General features: G+C 36.9%; 1 protein-coding gene across 1 annotated transcript in view; it reads right to left on the minus strand.

The window, feature by feature from the left end:
* The window catches only part of igsf9a (immunoglobulin superfamily, member 9a), a 108,331-nt gene that overhangs the window by 33,664 nt on the left and 53,208 nt on the right, over nt 1-21,459 (minus strand). Inside the window, exons 7-9 of the mRNA XM_059357963.1 lie at nt 20,375-20,516; nt 10,984-11,129; nt 2,697-2,839 (exon numbers count right to left, since the gene is read on the minus strand). Coding sequence (XP_059213946.1) covers nt 2,697-2,839; nt 10,984-11,129; nt 20,375-20,516 — 431 coding nt within the window. The remainder of the gene's footprint in view (nt 1-2,696; nt 2,840-10,983; nt 11,130-20,374; nt 20,517-21,459) is intronic.

The following is a 21,459-nucleotide window of genomic DNA, read 5'->3' on the forward strand; positions in this document are numbered from 1 at the left end:
TGAGAAAGTATTACTGTGCATATGAGAGCTTGTGACATCCAGTGTGGAATTGGAATAATTGGCAGAAAAACAGCCCGACTCCCGACGCCTGCATCCCACACTACGGGAACGTATCACATTTCCTGCAGCGCGTCTCATCCGACGACATGTCCATCGCTCAGACCAACGTGTTGTGAGTGAGGGGGGGTCAGCTCAGCGTGCGGAGAGGGAGGAGGAGGAAGTGGGTGGATCGTTTGCACGCGAAACAGAGATAATGGTTTTGAAAGCTGCCACCCTAGGCTCTTATTTTGAAACAAAGGCACGGGTCAAATATGATTTTAACCCATAAGAACCCAGACCTATTTATCCTTGGAAGAAAATTATGGGGGATCTACCACAGACCAAGTGGACCACATAAAACACATTTATGATGGGTTTTTTTTTAAATACTACCCCTAAATGTCAAAGATCTTTGATGTGACATATACACTACCGGTCAAAAGTTTTAGAACACCCCAGTTTTTCCAGTTTTTTATTGAAATTCAAGCAGTTCAAGTCAAATGAACAGCTTGAAAGGGTACGAAGGTAAGTGGTGAACTGCCAGAGGTAAATAAAAAAAGGTAAGGTTAACAAAAACTGAAAAATAATGTACATTTCAGAATTATACAAGAAGGCCTTTTTCAGGGAACAAGAAATGGGTTAACAACTTAACTCTATGGAGTCTTGGGCTATTTTGTCCATTTTTTAGTTCTTTTCATGTCTTTGTAAGTCATTTTGTGTCTTTTTGTGTCTTTTTTGTCATTTTGTGTCTTTTTTTGGTCATTTTGTGTCTTTTTTTAGTCCTTTAGTCCAACATAAAATGTGATTTTGAATCTTTATTTTACTTTCAAAACACTATCATGCTCAATAAAGAATTTTAAATGTTGCAAATGTGCATTAATTTCAGAGTACACTGAGACATTAAACTGCATCATTTCCAATTAAATTCTGGAAAAGTTGGTGTGTTCTAAAACTTTTGACCAGTAGTGTATTAATCCTTGAAAGAAAATTATGGGGGATCTACCACAGACCAAGTGGACCACATAGAACACATTTATGATGTGTTTTTTTTTAAATACTACCCCTAAATATCAAAGATCTTTGATGTGACATATACAGCACAGGCTAAAAGTTTGGACACACACCTTCTCATTCAATGCGTTTTCTTTATTTTCATGACTATTTACATTGTAGATTCTCACTGAAGGCATCAAAACTATGAATGAACACACATGGAATTATGTACTTAACAAAAAAGTGTGAAATAACTGAAAACATGTCTTGTATTTTAGATTCCTCAAAGTAACCACCCTTCGCTTACTAGAATATAAGACATGTTTTCAGTGATTTCACACTTTTTTGTTAAGTACATAATTCCACATGTGTTCATTAATAGTTTTGATGAATCTACAATGTAAATAGTCATGAAAATAGGAAACACATTGAATGAGAAGGCATGTCCAAACTTTTGGGCCTGTACTGTATGTCACGTTGGGCGTTTATTGTATTTATTTTGATGATATTTCGACATTTTCTGCTTACAGAAACACAAATTTGCCTTTTTCTCTGCATTTCCACAACATTTATCAAAATTGTGACATTAATAGTGCTGTTTAACAACAAATTATTCTTCAGATTTGTTTTTAAGTAACAAAATAATAATAAATCAATAATAAATACAAACAAATTACAAACCCTAGTAGGGTTAAATGCAATAAAGGACACTGTTTAAATGGATTAGAATTGTTAGATGGGTTTAAACTTAGCCTCGTAACAAAAAATAAGCTTTTTTGAAATTAGCTACTTTTTCACATTTCTGTTTCCAGTCACAGAAACATTTTGGAGAAGTCACTTCTTGTCACAGTCACATGACCACCACACCAGGGTGTTGAGTTTACGTCGCTTAGGGATTTAATGAGTTAATGTGAAGCATAAAGCTGAATATTGGAGATTCTAGAAGACTTAAAGTGTTTGTTACACGGGTGTCACCATGGGTTCTTATGGGTTAAGAGCTGAAGAACAAAGGTTAAAAAACGTTGTGTTGAACTGCAGGGAAGTCTACCCCTGCCCCTCATATATAAATATATATTTAGGTCCATCCCTCAGACAAAGTGGGCAGCAGATTAAAGTGGAAGCGGGGAAAAAAGACAGCAGGGTCAGTAAGGAGTTCCTTGGAGATTGCTTCAAAAGGTTTTAAGATTGCACACACCATCCCTGTCCTTTAAGATGTGTCTGAATGACTGTCCAATTGAAAAACTGAAAGGATCTTTCCATCAGTGGACACAGGAAACGTCCCATTAAAATGCCCGGGGAGAGAAAAAAAATCATAACCGTCTTCACACTGTAATAGCAAGAAAATAGTTGCTCTGCTGTTTCGTAGGCAAGTTGAGTGGGCTGACTTTTAGAAAAGCTTTTGCATGATGAGCTGCTGACGGCTGCCTCATAGATGGCTGTAGTCAGCAGCGGTGTGTGACATTTCTCTGCTGAAAGAAAATGAATGGATTCAGCCAGCAGCTCCCTGTGATGTTTGCAGTATCAGGAATCAATAAAGAGAGCAGTGCGGCCAGGACAAAGAGAGGGACAGAAATTTGAGTTGGAGCACACAGTAAAAGGTGGTGGTGGGTGGGGGGGCTGTTGTGGTGGCTGCACCTCCATCTGGAAATGATGATTTTTATTACCAAGGACAGGTCAAGTGGTTCTCCATCTTTTGTCCAGTCCACACGGAGCAGCGGAGGCTGAGCGGTTGCTGGGCAGGAGACCACGCCCTCCATTCCCGTGGGAAGGTACGTCTGCTGGGGCACTGGGAGAGCCTGGGCTGGGTCTGAGCACAGGAAACAAAGGGAAATAGTTTAATTTATCACAACTATTCAAAATGGACTGTTAAGAAGTACTGGTACAACATGGTCTCACAGAAATCTGTGAAATAGCCACGGATTCGCTGAACTCAAAATCTGTGGAATAGCCACGGAATCACTCAAAATTCTGTGAAACTGACACGGATTTCGCTAGAATGCAAGTTAATGACAGTCATATCCCGTGGTTATTCCAACATACAAAGTGATTATGTACATTCACTGAGTGAATATTTAGAAAATAAAACATATATTTCTCGCTAGAAATGTGATAAAAATCCATTTTTATGCAGAAACTAAGTCAAAATATTGATTTTTCCACTAAAAATGAGAGAACTGTCCGCCATGTTTTTTGTTCTGACCGCCGGGACCTTGAAAGTCACGTGACTTGTAGGAACAAATATCCATGGAATAGCCACGAGATATGATTATCATTAACTTGCATTGTAGTGAAATCCGTGTCAGTTTCACAGAATTTTGAGTGATTCCGTGGCTATTCCACAGATTTTGAGTTCAGCGAATCCGTGGCTATTTCACGGATTTCTGTGAGACCAGGTTGACTGGTGCAGGAAAAGGAGTTTTCAAACTACATTTTCAATTCATGACCTGGTTAATCAGGACTGTTTACTTCCTTTATATTATAACTTGATTTATCCACACCTTATATACTGCTACATTGTTTGGGCCAGTACATAATATGCCTCCAACCTCCACAGTATTTATTTTGTTCAGAAAAGATTTGGTAGAACTGCCACATTTTCAAAACGACTAGATCAGGAGTCGGCAACCTTTACTAACAAAAGAGGCGTTGTTGGCCAAAAAAAGGGAAAACAGGCGGAATGGAGCCACAAACCTTATTTTGAGCCTTAGAATGAAGATAAAGCAGCCTTCTTAGTCTAAATCAGCCTACAGACATTACTAATAGGTCATAATAAGCATTTATTTATATGATTTTGTCAAAATGCAGTGAGGACCTAAGTGCAAATGCGAGGCTGGAAACTGAAGAAATATCTCAGGAGAACGAGGAAAACTCAAAATTAGACTTTAATTTGGCAAAAATGTAGAGGTTATGGCACCGGCTTGTAGACTTTTATAAGCTATGATGCACATTTGGGTTGACTAAAAATTTTAAACATTTTTACTGCCGTATATAATCTAAACATGTTTACAATTGAAGAAAACAAATTGCTTTGGGCCTACACCAATGATAGATGAAATTTAAAGAATTAAACGTTTCATTTTGTATATATTTTTTGTCAGGGCCACTACAGACGGCCTGAAGAGCCACATGTGGCTCTGGAGCCGCAGGTTGCCCACCCCTGGACTAGATCCTTCTGCTCCCCTTTTCCAAAAACTCAAGATAATGACAATTTTTCAGATCAATATAGTATAATATACTGGAGATACCATATGAAACTAAAAGATCTAAGGAATCTATAGGCACCATGTACGTCAGAATATCATTGTTGAAATAATGCTGCAAATCTAGGCTTTTTTCAGACAAGAAACCGGTTAAAAAATTAACAATGTTATGTACTGTACCCTGTTGAAGCTACTGAATCTTTTACACATGTTTATTTCATAAATTATGTTAAAATTAATTTTAAAAACTCTCTTTTTCATGTGTGCACCGTTATGGCACAACGTTGCCTACAGGCAACTAACCCCAAAAACTTCCACAAAAAAAAAAGGATTATAAAATTTCTTCAGATTATGTTTATTTAGTCTATTTTAAGACAACAACAAAAAACACTCCAAACTTTTTTTTCCCCCTGAACTGGCATCATAATGTGTACCATAGAGGGTTAAAACTGATATTTAAAATCACAACCATTCGTTTCTTGGTCACAAAAAAGTAGAATTTCTTCCTTTTTCAAGCTATTTGCACATTTTAGAACAAGTGGGTAGAAGAGTAAATACATGTTTTCATAAGTTACAAGGTGAAAAAGTTATAAGGTCAAGAGTCCTGTATTGAATTATTACTTGTGTCTGTATTGAACGATGGTTTCAAAGAGAAATAAAGAGTCAAACAAACCTGATAGCTGCAGAAAAATGTGCATTGTTAGTTGGAGGTTATTGGGTTATTTGACTGATATTTCTATAGAATAGCTGATTACACAATGAGTGTAGAGCTGAGGGATGTAAATGTAAGCACAGAGCATGGGTCACACTGAGTGAACTTGTATTTAGAGATGAACAAAGGAATATATGTGTGACTATTCTGAAGTGATTCAGAATAGAGGATGCTGCTAGATAGATATGCAGGAGTAAAAGACATAATATGTGCGAGTATGAAATTAATTACCTTTTGAACTTATCCATGCATTTATTTTTAGTAGGTTGGATTACTGCAATGGCATCTTCACAGGTCTTAACAAAAAATCAATCAGGCAGCTGCAGCTGATCCAGAACGCTGTCGCCAGAGTCCTCACAAACACCAGGAAACTGGACCATATTACACCGGTCCTTCAATCACTACACTGGCTTCCTGTGAGTCAGAGGATAGATTTTAAAATCTTACTGCTGGTCTACAAAGCACTGAATGGTCTCGGACCAAATTACATGCTTGATCTGCTCCCTCTCTATGAAGCATCCAGACCCCTTAGGTCATCTGGAGCTGGCTTGTTGCGTGTCCCAAAAACAAGAACTAAGAGGGGTGAGGCAGCTTTCAGTTATTCTGCTCCTCACCTGTGGAACAAACTACCTGCAGATCTGAGGTCAGCTCCTTTAAATCAGGACTAAAAACACTATTGTTTACTGCAGCGTACTCTTAACTTTAACACTTATCTGCTCTACTCTACTGCCCTTACTTTTTAACCACACAATGTTTGACTTGTGCTTTTTATTATTTTATCTCTTTTTTTTATCCTGCTGTATCTTCCCTGTTTTAATTGACTGTTTTTACTGTTTTCAATTGTGTCTTGCTGTTTTTAATGTTTATGTAAAGCACTTTGAATTACCTTGTGTTGAATTGTGCTATACAAATAAACTTGCCTTGCCTTGCCTTGCCTTAAACAGTCCTTTTATTCAGAATTGGGGGTTGTGGGCAGTGGATGTTTAGGGGGAGATAGCAGGTCAACAGGAAATGCCACATAGAAGTGGTGACATCATCTGAAAGCTGTGAACCTGAAGATTAATTTGAGATACAGCTCTGTATCTCAAATTACTTGTGTGTCAAGTTGTTCTGGTGCTTAATTAGGTCTGCTAAATTGGGAAATTACCTGCCAGGTGCCTGTAATAAATTGGCGAGAACTTGTAGTTTTAGGTTCTATGAGGAGGTACATTAAAGTAGAGAGATTGCGCAAGAGATTAAAAAAATGATAATAATTAAAACAGGTTGCTAATCAGACAACTTTGGCCACTCATGAGAGAAAATATGTCTTCAGGAATTAAATTTAATTGGGCTTATAATAACTTATAATTTAGAATTATACAGATGATTAGTCATGAGTTAATTATTTGCTATTCCAAAACTTATTCACAAAAAGCGTTTCCATCTCCTGTTTAGTGCATTTACTATTTTTCTAAAAAGTAAAAAAAACACCTTGAACGAGCGTAATAACTTTAATGCACATTTCGAAAGTTTTATAGAATGTCTCCATGCAATTTTTTCTAATCCGAATCTTTAAAATTTGCATAGAAATTTGTTGATATATATATATATATATATATATATATATATATATATATTATATGCTCTTGTTTTTTATTTTATTTTATCTTACTTTATTTTATACTATATACTACTAATATAAATAGTTCAAGCTTTACTTGAACCATTTTTTAATATTTTTTCTGCTCATGCATCTTAGTGTTTTATTTTATTTATTAGTCTTTTATATATATATATATATATACACACACACACACAATATATATTATCATGCTCTACTTTTTAATTATTTATTAATTGTTTTATTCTTTTTTATCTAGCTTTTTTACTTTTTATTGTTTTTATTTACTTTTGTTTTTTATTTTTATTTTATCTTACCTTACTTTATTTTTATTAATTCTATCTAATTAATTTCTAACCTGCCTCCAGTGTTTCCTCAGTTTGTGCTTTGTTTATAATGGGATGGGTGGATAGGAGGGTGTTTGCTCGTTTCTATGTTTTTTTATTATTATTATTATTATTATTATTATTATTATTATTATTTCCTTTTTTATGTGAAGCACTTTGTGTTACATTTCTCTTGTAGGAAAAGTGCTGTACAAATAAAGTCTGATTGATACTGCAGAAAAGTACTCCCAGTAAACTTTTCACTTACTGCTGAAACTGGAATCTAAAAGCTGAGTACGATTCACAACAGCATTCAACGGGACAAAGCTGACAGTCTTGTATAGTTCAGTGAACAGTCAGTGTCATCAAAACACAAACTTGTACTGAAGAAACATTTTGAGGGGAAGCACACAATGACTGAGAAAACACAATTTACTGACACAAGAATGACTTTGAAGGTTGAATTAAATATTTTGAGTGACTTGGTTTTTTTTTTTTTTTAAAGACTTGCAGTAGAGTCGTGATGATCCTTGAAACAGTTGCGACATGAACCTTTGAGCCAAAGTGTCTTTCAATGGCAGATTGTTTTGTAGTCATTTTCTATGCTTTCATCTATGCTTTCGTTACAGGTGCTGCTCCTTGAATTAACAAAGAATTATCCTATCTTTATTCAAGAGCGTAGATTTTCAGTTTGAGAGCATGATTTTATTCCTTTTCAGTGACACAGCTCCTCCTCGTGCTCAGATTTATTCTCCTCGTGCTCACATTTTGTGCTCGCACTCAGATTTCTGCTGCTTTCTTTCAAAATGTTTGCTTGAAATTAAAAAATCACATGCTTGTGCTCACATTTCTTCTTCTTGAACACAAAACTTTTGTGCTCGCACTCAGAACCAGCTCGTCCTCTCATGTTGAGCTAACTGCTCAGACTGAAGATGTCCCTCCCTGCGCTTATGATAATGTGTTTCACCAGCCAATAGGGAGACAGCTAGAGTGTGGACCAATCAGATGACAGATGCCGTGTCTTGGGTGTGTTTCTTCGCACTTTTTGAGCGCTCCGTAGGGGCGGGAAGTATATCGTCTGTTTGTAAAACTGCTTCTCTCTTAAAATTCACAAATTTTCCATATTAGCAGCTATTTGAATCGTCACCTATTTAAGACGCCAGCATGTATAATTATGCATAATTAATCTTAAGTAATCCTAAAAAGAGTTAGCTTAGATTTTTTTTTAAATTTTATATTAGCGGGATATATTTTATATAGTTTAAATAATCTTCTTGGTATAGCTATGTCAGGGATGAAACTGCAATTTTAAATATGTTTACAGTGAAGTAACTTAACATATTTCATGCTCAAATGCATGTATACCAGTATAAATAGGAATACAAAAGGTTTGAAGCAAATAAAAAATAACCACTTACTGTGATTTCTTTTTTTTTTTTTCAGTGCAAGAACAGCAGACCAACATTAATTGCAAGAAGTAATTTTGTGCATTTTTACACTGCACTTTTAAGATTTCATGCTCAAATGGATGTAGTTGTACTGAGGGCCACTTCAAGTGAGGGTGCGGGCCGTCTGCGGCCCCCAGGCCTCCAGTTGCCCATCCTTGAGCTAGGTTATGAAATTTGAATGGTTAAGCTATTTAATGCATTTTAAAAACATGGGACGCCGGTTCGCATCCCGGCCGCTGCACACTTGCTGCATGTCATATTGTGATTTTAAATTAAAATTAATAAATTACTGTTACAGTTAAAGAATCCAGTGTGATTAAAAAGGTACCAGTGTTCCTATCGTATTTTTGATACCTTTCTAATCACGCTGGTGACCGAATGGGTGTGGAGGGTTTCACAAATCTACAAACAACAGTAAAATGTTCAGAAGAACAATCCATGATAATAGGCACAAGGCCAAGACTGGAAATGCATGATTGGAGCCTGCTGCTGCCACTTCCAAATGGATTAACATGTTGTTTAATACGCTGATTCCCAATAAACATCAACTACAGTTATTACTTTTTCCTCACACTGTTGCAGGCTTGTTCACATTTGTTAACAGATTTATATATACAGGATACACAAATCTCAACTGAATATTTGAATATACCTGTTTTTTTTTTCATAAATACACAATGTAAGCAAGCTTTAAAAAAGGTTAGAGCAATGTTTACTCAATGTTAAAGTGGGCTCTCTTGTAGAAATAAGAAAATGTTCGATTTTCAAGGCAAGCTATGACTCAGTTTTACATATCAGATGTGGAAATGTGGTGATTTTCTCTATTTTTCCCTCGACAGTTAAGTTAGTTACCGTGACTACAGCTGAAACTAATGCATTCGATTTAAAAAGACCATATCTAAAGTTTCTCAACCCTCCTTCCCATCCTTAATCTTAAAAGTTCAGTTTCATCAAAAAGATTATTGTTGGAGATCAAACAGCATCTCGCCTCTTTAAGGAAACGTCCTCCGTAAGGACATAAAGTCAACATTTGACTTTAAATAGTAAAGCCATGGCACTTTAAATTACCTGTTATTTTAATTGTAGTTCCCTCCACATTTATTATAGTATCTTTGTTGTAATGAAAATTAATTTACCTCAAGTTAAAGAGCAACTTATCAGCTGAAAATCTAACTTCCCTACAGTGATACAGTAGAGTACTTAGGAGTGTGTCACCACACAGTGACATCACTTATGTGTGTGCTTACAGGTGCAACAAAGCACCTCTCTGACCACACCCATCATTGTGGTCGGAGGTGAAACTCAAGATTTCAAGATGAGAAGGCCTGGTGTTAAATTACACTTGAATATTTATTGTTTTACCACCGTATTTCCAAAGAAGTTGTGACGCTGTGTAAAATGTAAATGGTGTTGTGTTTACAAGATGTGCTTATACAAACACCACCCTTGTGTCTCATCACCTGGAAGGTAGAAAATATGCTCCAAGTTCATGAGTTGCAGAGGTGGTAAAAAGTATTCAGATCCCTTATTCGAAGTAAGAGTACTAATACAACACAGTAAAATTGCCAGTGGTGGAATGTAACTAAGAAAATTTACAAAGCAAAATTTAAAAAGTACTGTACTTAAGTACAATTTTGAGGTACTTCTACTTTACTTGAGTATTTCCATTTTATGTAACTTGTGTGTGTGTGTGTGTGTGTGTGTGTGTGTGTGTGTGTGTGTGTGTTTATGTGTGTTTATGTGTGTTTATGTGTGTTTCTGTCTGTGTGTGTGTGTGTGTGTGTGTGTGTGTGTGTGTGTTTCTGTCTATGTGTGTGTGTGTGTGTGTGTGTGTGTGTGTGTGTATGTGTGTATTACTGTCTATGTGTGTGTGTGTGTGTGTGTGTGTGTGTGTGTGTGTGTGTGTGTGGGTGTGTGTGTGTGTGTTTGTGCGTGTGTGTGCGTGTGTGTGTGTGTTTCTGTCAACTGAAATCAACTGCAGCTGTGGAATTTGACACCAATGAGATAGAGAGGAAAAAAGCTAAAAAGCATCTCTCCAACAGAAAGCATTTTTGGCAAAACCATAATTCCTATGATTGATCCGACTTCACTTTGAGCATCCTGAACGTCTACATATGTGTTTTGTGAAGGAAAATTAAGAGCGATCGGAAGAAACTGGTACCTCTGCTTTTCCTCCAGAAATGTTCCCGCCTTTTTAACATGGCGGTCTATGAGGCTGTGGGAGCGAGTTGGTGGCGTTACTGTGCTCTTTCAAGCACACTCAAATATGAAACCAGAACGCTCTAAGGAATAAGCCTAATATTATTAATGTGTGATGATGTTAGTCCCCATAGTAACCATTTCATTAAGACAATTTTCCAAAACTTGACCTGTTGTGACCTCTAGGATAATCACAGCCTTGTGAAACTCTTTTTTCCTTTCCTAGGTATATTGACAATAAAGGGGGCTCTTAGCCGTATTAATATTTCAATAATCATTTGTGAATATTATAATGTGTGATTAGATAATACCTGTGTTTTATTGCTTATAATGAGCCAAAAACATAAAAACTCCCTGATGATTGTGAAAGTAATTTGTGAGCGGTAATGTGTGGAACGAAAAAAATAAAAGAAGTATTTGATGTGTTATGAGGACTCACGACTACAGACTACACACAGAAACGTACGCATCACTGTGAGGGTGGCGGAGGCGGTGGGCGGGGTCAGCAGGCCATTCGTCGGCATGCAGGTGTAGTTCCCAGAATCCTCTGGGATGACGCTGGAGATGAGTAGAGTTCCATCAACCATGATCTTCACGCGCGACTTCAGAGACCTGGAGAGAAAAAACACAGGGGAATTTTTCAATATGTAAAGAACAAACCAGCTGCGTCAGAGTAACAGCGAGAGGTAATTCAGCTCCTCCATTCTAGTCGAGTCTAACAAGCTCTCAGTGCATCCACAGTGTAGGAGGGTTTTTTTTTTCCTCCTGTGAGTTATTCACCACTGTGTGCAGATGGAGGTTAAGGAAATTTCATTTCATTTCAGTTAGAGTGGGAAGAGGAGTGCCCACTCATTTTATACATTCTTACACTTAGAGAGAAAGCAGAGAGAAAACATGAGGACTGTAGCAGGCTGCATCACCTTACTAACAGGTTACATATGCACACTGTCAGTACGTGTTTGTGGGACGACTGTCAGTCACACATTTGAGCTAATTACCATTCAGGTCAGATGATTCATCCACTGTAAACGACCTTGATATTTCTGCAAACACTCTGTTTTTATTTCTCCTGCATTGATAATAATGTCAACCTGTGTTACTGAATGCTGCTTTTATTTAAACTCCACTTAGGCCTACTTGTGTTTTTATATTAACAATGAATCAAATGACTAATGTCAAAGGGGTCACTTACAATAGCAAACCCACAAAGAAAAGCCAGCCATGCAGCTCTTTAGAGCTTTTAAGGCTCTTTTAGCTCACTGATTTAATTTCATAAAACACTTCCTGTTGTGTTCAGTCTCCTGGTTTCCAGCAAGCAGCAACCTGCGGGCCTGGAAAGTGAAGCCAGTATGGCAGTCCCTTAAACCTGCATTCTTTCTAATGGCCAGCAGGGGGTGACTCCAATGGTTGCAAAAAGAAGCCTGCTTGTATAGAATTGTATACTTGATTTATTACCTCAAAAAACATTTTCCTAATGAGTTTGTGGTCTCAATTCCAGCTGTCTATATGTTATTTCAATAATAAAATAATATAATACATAATTTTTATCTCAGAGCAATTTATTGTTAACAGAGGCTGAAAGTTTATTTTATTTGTCTTGGTTGTAGTTAATTTATTTATGTTTTATTTATCTAGGATGTTTTAATATTTCTTTTCCACATTTCAATTCTCAAGATCTAAAGATTCATTGCTGTGGGAAAGGATGAACTTATTATGCTCTAATATCGTTATAAAACTAAAACAACATTAATACAACGATACTATCGTTTATCGTGATCGGTGGTACTGCGCTAGAGTGGTTCAAGTCCTATCTGACCAACAGAAGTTTAAGTGTAAGCCTTTGTACCTCGGAGTCCAGCCCCGCTCCACTGTTGTATGGGGTTCCACAGGGGTCAATTTTAGGGCCCCTGCTTTTTTCTTTGTATTTACTGCCTTTGGGCTCCATCTTGAGAAAGCACGGCATCCCTTTTCATTGCTACGCTGACGACAGTCAGATATACGTGCCACTGAAGAAAAAAGATGCTTTCTCCCTCACACCGCTCCTGTCATGTCTCAAAGACATCAAGGCCTGTATGGCCTTGAACTTTTTAAATTTTAATGAGAAGAAGACAGAAGTGATGGTGTTTGGCCCTAGGGCTCTTGTGTGGCCCCTCCTTTTGACTTGGGCCCTCTGGCAGATTTTATTAGACCTACTGTGTCCAATTTAGGTTTTAAGATGGACAGTGATTTTAAATTAGATCGTCAGATTAGCGCTGCTGTGAGGTCAAGCTTTTTTCATATCAGGCAGCTGGCTAAGGTGAAGACTTTCCTTACGCACAAGCACTTTGAAACAGTAATCCATGCCTTCATTACATCTCGGCTGGATTACTGTAACTCACTGTACTTTGGAGTCAGCCAGTCCTCCCTCGTACGGCTCCAGTTGGTGCAGAATGCGGCTGCTCGCCTCTTAACTGGAGTTCGTAAGAGGGAGCACATAACTCCCATCCTGGCCTCCCTCCACTGGCTGCCTGTGCATTTTAGAGTCCATTTTAAGATTCTTTTATTTGTTTTTAAATCTTTAAATGGTCTCGCCCCACTGTACCTCTCTGAGCTCCTCCTACGCTCCTGCTCGGTGCCTCAGGTCAGCTGATCTGCTGTTCCTGGAGGTACCGAGGTCTAAACGGAAGCTCAGAGGGGACAGATCTTTCTCTGTTGCAGCCCCCAAACTATGGAATGAGCTACCTTTGCACATCAGACAAGCCTCATCACTGTCCATTTTTAAAAGTCATCTTAAAACCCATTTTTATTCCTTGGCTTTCAACCACGCATGAGACTCTGCTCTTGTTTTTAGTGTTTTATGGTTTGCTTTTATTTATTGTTTTTTAAATTGTCTTTTAAAAAGCAATGAATCTATTTACTTTAGTTTTTATTTCCTGTTTTATTTATTTTCTTGTCTCTTGTTCTGTTTGTTTATGTACAGCACTTTGTTGCGGCTGTGGTTGTTTTAAAGTGCTTTACAAATAAAGTTGAGTTGAGTTGAGTTGAGTTTCTGGTAAAATATATCTATATCTACATATATAAATGGCAGTAAACTAACATTACCTGTTTTTTTCATACAGTCTTAAGCCTTGTGAGTCTGTAGTCTCAAACCTCAGCATAATCATCTCTTACACTGTGATCTGGACTGTCAACAAGCGGCACTACATTTTGGATAACATGTCACATGAGTAGGAAAATTTTCTTTTCTCCATTTAAACTTGACCATTAATTAATTCATATAGAAATAAGATGCTCTGTCCCTTAAAAGACAGCGCTCTCTGACAAGCATCAGATTATACTAACCACTGCACACATTGTTAGTATGAATATTTTGGAGTGTCTTTGAAAAAGGCAAAGAAAAGTTATTAATTCAAGCATAATAAATTATACCCTCCAATTCATCAGTTCTCCTATGAAACTTCAGTTTTTAGTGCCAGGTAAACTCCTTCAAACTGAAACTAAAAACCACCATAGCACTGAGAATATCTTTCACCTAAAATAAACCCCTGCAGGCTGAGTAAATGGAGAAAAATTAAACTGAAAGTTCATTCTGACATTCTCAAGACCACCTCACTATTTTTAACAAAGCAATTACAAAAGAGCTTATTACCTAAAAATTCACAGCAGATGATCAGAATAATCCTCGCATGCTCTACTCAGCTGTTAACAGCATTATATATCAGCTTCCAAAAGCCTCTCTGAAACTTTTTCCTCATCAAAATCAGGTTGAGTATTAACCTGAGTGTGGATGTAATGAATCATGATATGTGTGATGGAGGAATGCTCAGGAGGGGAAGTAATGCAAATGAAGCTCTCCACCTGCTCAACTGACCCTATCCCAGCCACGGTTTTTTGAGAGTGTTCAATTGTCTGCTGGATGATGTGCTGGCAATCATGAACTGTTCTCCGCTCGCTCGGATCTTCTCCCTGGCACTGAACACCGCTATTGTAAAACCTCTCCTACAGAAAAGCTCATTCAGTGCTTCCAGTTTGAGGCCAACCTCATTTTTTTTTCTTTTTTAAAGTAACAAGACTAGCTGAAGTTTTTTCTATGGACTATTCCATATGGTCATGCACTCAGATGGCACTAGGGATGGGGGGCATTTCTTAACAACCATGAACTTTACTTTCAAATGGGACATGAACACAAGTCTTTTGGATCTTCCAGCCATCCACATCCACTTATGCCCCCCCTCCCCATACACACACTTTCAGCGACAAACATCGTCGGTAAAACAGAGGATTAATGTTCCGTTAGTTAGACTAATTTACATTGCAGCACATAGAGAGTCCAACGGCTAATGGTGCGTTCAAGGTCTACACAAATGTCAGAATTTTCAAAGTTGTTCCGAGCTCCAAGTTCTGACCTTTAGTGTAAATTAAACACAACAAAAGGCGCTACAGTAAGAACGTGTTAGGCCCGCCTTCAAAATAAAAGCTAACACATGTAGCTTTCAAAATAAGAGCACATGGATGTGTTAGCAGAGTCCACCACAGAATTTGCAAAAAGACTGTCAAAATATGATGTCTTAAATAAAACATATAGGAACCCTTATTATCCTTTACAATAATTCATAAAAAAATATGCAACGATTAAGATGAAATAGGTGCATTAGAATGTGCGAGAGGCACTAAATTTAGGCTTTTAGGGCAAAAATGTTCACCGAGGGAGCATGCTCCCGGACCCCGGGATGACAGACAAGAAATTGCAGTATGTTCAGGGTAATAAAAGGAGGAGAGATGTTTTTGGGTCCTTTATTGAGTCAGCTTTAAGTCAGTAAATTTGTTTGGCTGCACTGGGAATTTCATTTACAAACTTCTTTTATGTAAATATGTTGGTTGTTGTTTACACCACAGTTCATTTAAAAATGCTTAAATAAAACGTATTTTGGTTAAGGCACGGAGTGGAAAAATAATTGAGTTGAAATCATTTGGTGAGCTTCTGTCAGTGCTGCTGGTGTGAACCTCAGACTGTAAAAGAAGATTCTCTGGAGCGTCTGGGCGTAAGACCACTTATAGTTGCACTTCAGTTATCATTAACTCTAATAATACGACCATTATGATCATTTAACCTCTATGTGACTATTAGAGCTAGTCTTTGAGAAATGGACTGGCTTTGTATAGAAAGGGGCCACTTTTGCAACAAATTAATGCACATTAACTCATTTAAAGGGACAGTTTGCACAAAAAATCAAATCATATTTTTTTTTCTCTTACCTGTACTGCCTGTACTACCTGTTTATCTATCTAGATTGTTTTGTGTGAGTGTTGAAGATGTCTATATATATATATATATATATATATATATATATATATATATACACAATGCCTATAAAAAAATTTCAACCCCCTTGGATATTTCACCCTTTTGTTGCTTTTACACATGAAATCATGGTCAATATAATTTGGCTTTTTTTGACAAGAATTTGCAAAAATAAAACCCTCTTTAATATCAAAGGGAAAACTGATTTTTACAAAACAAAAATAATAAATTAAAAATATATAAGGTAAAGTAAATGACTGCATGAATATTTGCCAATTCTTGTAAAAAACAAAAACAAATTATATTGACCATGATTCAAGAAATAAAAGCAACAAAAGGGTGAAACATCAAGGGGTGAATACTTTTTATAGGCATTTTGCTTGTGGGTGCCAAAAAGAGGTGCATTTCACACTTCTCTGGTGCTTTGTGAAGTTTATTTTAGTCTTTTTGCAGGTTTAGTGGCAGCAAAAGCCATGCAATCCTTTTTTTTTTTTAATTCGCTAAAGTGTTCGTCTAAGTGTTTTCTATATCCCTACAGTAAGACAACAAGAACAACAAGGTGTAATGAGCTACTCTTCAATATAACGTGTGGATTGGGTGATAGGACAATATATATTGTGACCAATATTTGTAAATATATCAGAGATTTTAGAAAGGTGCTGCTTATATCATAGATTAAAATCTGTGCTTGTATTGGTCCATTGTGGGCAATGTTGTAAATGAATGAGCAAAACTGCTATATTATATATACATCATGGGAAAAAAAAAAGAATTTGACCACCCACTAAAGGTACATTTGTTTGGACAAATATAATGATACCAAAAATAGCTCATAAGAGTTTAATTTAAGAGCTGATATCTAGACATTTTCCATGGTTTTCTTGATAATGATTTAGGTTATTATCAAGAAAACCATGGGAAATTTCAAGATATCAGCTCTTAAATTAAACTCTTATGAGCTATTTCTGTTGAAATTGAAGAAAACAGGGGTGGTCTAATCATTTTTCAATGACTGTATATATATGGTGCTATATTCTTTTATATTATTTATTTGTTTTGTGTCGATAGAGTGATGAACCTTGACCTTAACTTGACAGCTGCAGAATTAGCCAAGCATTGCTGTCTGGTTACCTTATCCATAATTATTATTTATAAAATGATCAAATATTGATAATGGCATCTGTGCATTCAGCCTTCAAATATTGCCACTGGAAAAATAAAGTCCAGCTTCCATAGCTGAGTATTTTTAGCATTTCACAACAGCTGTGCACTTCTATATGATATGTTGTTGAAATCCCATCAACTTACCCATATTTCTGTGTGAGTGAACAGATATAACACTGAGGTGCAAAACATTGCTGCAAAAAAAAAAAAAAAATCTGAAAAGAGAAACTGAGAACTTTTAAATCCCTGGCACAAAATGTCAAGCCTCCAGCCAGTAACCTTGGTGTGTTTTTATGGTGCCTATTTGAATTTCACATCAGACGCAGCAAAAGAAATCCACCTTTTATCGTCTCCGAAATATTGCAGATGTACAGCTCTCTCTCTCTCTGTCTCTCTCTCTCTGTCTCTCTCTCTCTGTCTCTCATGGGTAGGAATAAAACATTCTTTCATCACTAGCAGGCTTGATTAGTGCACAGCTCTAAATGTTTCTGCTCTGCCAAAGAATCCTCTCAGTTCTGAGTTGTCTGGCGCGGCCCCTTTTAGATGTCTGCTGGCCTGTAAAAACAGTTTGTGCAGTGGAATAAACTCCAAGTGAAACAAACAATTGTATTCATTTTGCTTAATTCTATTCTGCTGCTGTACCTTTATATGTACTTATATACAGTGACAGCTGCAGCAGGAGTCGCCACTGATACTAACGAGGGACCACCACACTGCTCCGCCTTCATGAATAACAAAAACACTTAAACCTTAAGCGTTTCTATTTTAGTGCAGTCAGTTAGCAAACTAACAGCTGAGAAAGAAATCATGAGTGAAGGGACTTTAACATGTGAAAAGTGCAGTATAAGTGTCAAGAGTTTTAGAAAGAAACTTATCTTAGCTGACTGTATCATACCTACATACATTTTTAAGTAATCATAATGTAAAAATAATAATAAAAAATGAATTACTGTAAATTGCATGCCTTATCCTAAAATCAGTGCATAACTGGTAAATGGAGTGCACTTATCAAGCGCTTTTATCCAAAGCGCTTTACACTACACACTGCGCTCATTCACCCATTCACCCACACATTCATACTGGTGGCAGAGGCTACCCTAATGGTGCCACCTGCCACCATTGGGAATTCATTCACACATCGATGAACGCAGCATCAGGAGCAATTTGGGGTTCAGTATCTTGCTCAAGGATACTTCAACATGTAGGCTGCCATGGTCCGGGATCGAACCACCAACCTTCCAATCCTTGGATGACCGCTCTACCAACAGCCGCCCAAAAAGTGTACTTTTGTTCTTTTCTTTTGAGTTTATGTTTCATTCATTATCCTCAACCGCTTATCCGCACTTGGGTCGTTAGAGCCGATCCCAGCAAGATTCATTGGGCGAGAGGCGGGGTACACCTTCGCCAGACTATTGCAGCCGACACATAGAGACAGACCTGCTGCAACCCTCCACTCTTTTAAAATCAAGACTAAAGACTTTTCTGTTTGCCACTGCCTTTACTGCACTGGAACTTTTATCAGCTCACTTTGAAATTTAAAATTTTATATTTGAATACTGAAATATTTTTTCCAAAATATTTTATCTGCTTGTTTTTAGTCTTAAATTTTCATATTTGAACATCATTCTACATATATCTCTTCTAACCCATTTAGGCCTAAAACGCAAATTCAACAGAAGTTTCAACGCTTCCTACTAAATAATAGCTTTTTCAGCCTCTGTAGCAGATAGAAATGAAATTTTCAAAAAGGATTTGAGAGCTTATAGCTGTGGCTTTCATGAGAAGTTGAGTTTATTTGTCCAAACCTTCAATAAAGTTTTTTTTTTTAAATCAACGTGTTGCATTGGAACACTCCCACATGTATTCTGCTGCATTTCATTGGCCGAAAATAAGTGGAAAAAAACTACAAATACTACAAAACGACGTATCCGCTTTCCCGGCTTTAATAGTAGAATAACGCAACAGCGCCCCCAGTTTTAACGGTAGAAATGCAGTAATGCTTTCTCAGCTTAAATGGGTTAAATGCGTTATATGTTCTGTGTAAAGCACTTTGAATTGCCCTGTTGTTGAAAGGTGCTATACAAATAAACTTGCCTTGCCTTGTCCTGTTTCTTCCAGTCAAGTTTATAACTACAGTTTTTAGTTTTGCTGCATAAATGTCCCACATATGCGAAATAAAAGGTTGTAGGACATATTTAAAGCTTGACTTCTTGACTTGGACTAGTGACTAAAATTAGCTGGCGTGCTGTGTTTTGTGTTGCTGCACTTTCTTGAAGTTTGGCTGTTAATATTTACGACGGCGGTGTAGAATTGAATTGTACTCTGAAGCTGTCGGTGCACTAAATGACAAAGAAATATCATATATTTTACCCCACGCTGCGTTAGTCATCAGTATTTTATGACTGACCAATAGCAAGTGGAATAAGTTTATACAAGTCGACTGAAACAGGTTGTTAGGGCAACGTGCACATAAAAATAGCCACAGCCCTGATCACTCATTAAAGTTGATTTGAATGAAAATGACCCTTCTATCCATAATTTTATTAAAAAGCATGGTACCGTAGCAACAGTATTATACAAAGAAACACTCTGCTCTTCAGAAATAACAAGCCTTCATTTACTAATCAAAGTATTCATCAAAGCAGTGTAATAAAGGTCGTTTGAGCTCACATGTTACTAGAAGGCTCTCTAAATTGGGCTCTTTGTCAAAAAAGAAAAGTTTTATTCGGTATACTGCAACACATGTGCAAGACCTGAAGCGAATCAGGTATTGCAGTGTTTTTACCATCACTCTACTTTACTCCATGTCAGTTTTAGAAGAAAATTCGACATTTGTCATCAAATCATTCAGTGGAGCGGCACATGAGTACATGTCAGACAGGCTTTTAAAGCATGTCGCTTCTGGGTTCATCTGGTCCACTGGGACGCACTTTCATGTCTGTACTGTAACTGCATGGATAAGAACTGAGACCAGAGAGGAGGTAGATTTTACTCTCGGTTGATGGAGAAGCAGATTTTAGCATGTGTGTGTGTGTGTCATCTCTGGTACTACCTTTTTAACCAAAAATGTTAAAATTATTTTTTTATGTTTGCATTCACATTTTTTTGTCTGGCTGATCTTATCGAATGTCCTTTGTTTATTTCACATTCCCGCTGTTGTTTCATCTCTTTTTCTTGATTATTTTTTGCCTCGTCTCTGTGAAAAAAGTTGTTTTTCAATCTCTCACGATAAGCACAAAGTTAGATTTGAATTGCATTTAACAACCGAAAGCTGTTCTTCCAGAACTTTAACAATAAAATAAAAAAGAACTCACAAAGGTAACACTTTACTTCACCTGCTGAAACACACTGCATAAAACATCAAAGGGTGAAAATGGACTGCTCTGGAACAAAGAGTAATGACTGCACTCACTCTATGTGATGGACGTTCTCTCCACCTTTCTGCCACACGTACGTCATGTTGGGGGGGTCTGCCACTGCCTGGCAACGGAGAAGTGCATTGTGGGACTTGTTGAGAGAGGTGCTTTTGGGAGGGATGACAATCACAGGTGGACCTAGTTGGAAGAAAAAGACATATAGTTATTTTTTTTAAAGAGCTGCATTAAGGCATTATTTACAATCTTGTTTAATCTTTTGATTATTTTCTTATCAAAAAGCTCAAATATGTCTCAAAAAGCCGATTTTATGTAACACTATAGCAAGTCTGAAAACATCAGGGCCCGGTTTTTTTTAAAAGTAATCTGCTCAGATTTTGGATAACGGATTGGATCAAATCTTGAAAATGGGTTCTTCAAAAGAAAAAACGGATTACTAATTATTAATCTTGGTTTTGATCCGGATCAAATCCTTTAGTTTTTTCTTTTTTTTTAAACTTTATAGTAGGATTGGGATCACTTTGATCCAAAAACTCTGGATTATATTGATCCCATCAGGAGGGTGGATTCAGCGCAGATTTCAGGCCCAAAATATAATGAAACTTTAAAATTGTATGAAATAATACTATATTTGGATCATGCAGTCTAGTCTACAAGATATCCTATTTATTCATAAGGTTTTAATCTGATTTGTTCATCCATCAGGCTACAGTGATTAGGTAGGCTATAACATATTCAGCCTTTCAGTATTGGCCCACAGCAAAGTAGAAAGAGTTTGGCCTCATAAAATCATCCTCCAAACAGCTGTCAATATTGACCACAAATATTTATATTTAATTCTGTCACTAATTAATGTATATTCATCACAATCAAAGATATTTTTGTTTTGTTTTTAGGTAATTTTTTAGTGATGTATGCAATGATACAACAAAATAACAAAGCAATGGCATCACTGGTATTTGAAATCCAAAACAAATCCAAATCAGAAATAGTGTAACTATTGTGTCCCTTGTTGCTCTTTACATATCTATATGTCTATATTTCTGAATTGTGATTTTCTATTTGAGCTGCTTATCCATATTTGGTGATCTTGAAAAGTTTCTATCCGAATCAGATGTTGCTT

The sequence above is a fragment of the Centropristis striata genome, chromosome 19 (assembly GCF_030273125.1).
Source record: "Centropristis striata isolate RG_2023a ecotype Rhode Island chromosome 19, C.striata_1.0, whole genome shotgun sequence".
Taxonomy (NCBI): domain Eukaryota; kingdom Metazoa; phylum Chordata; class Actinopteri; order Perciformes; family Serranidae; genus Centropristis; species Centropristis striata.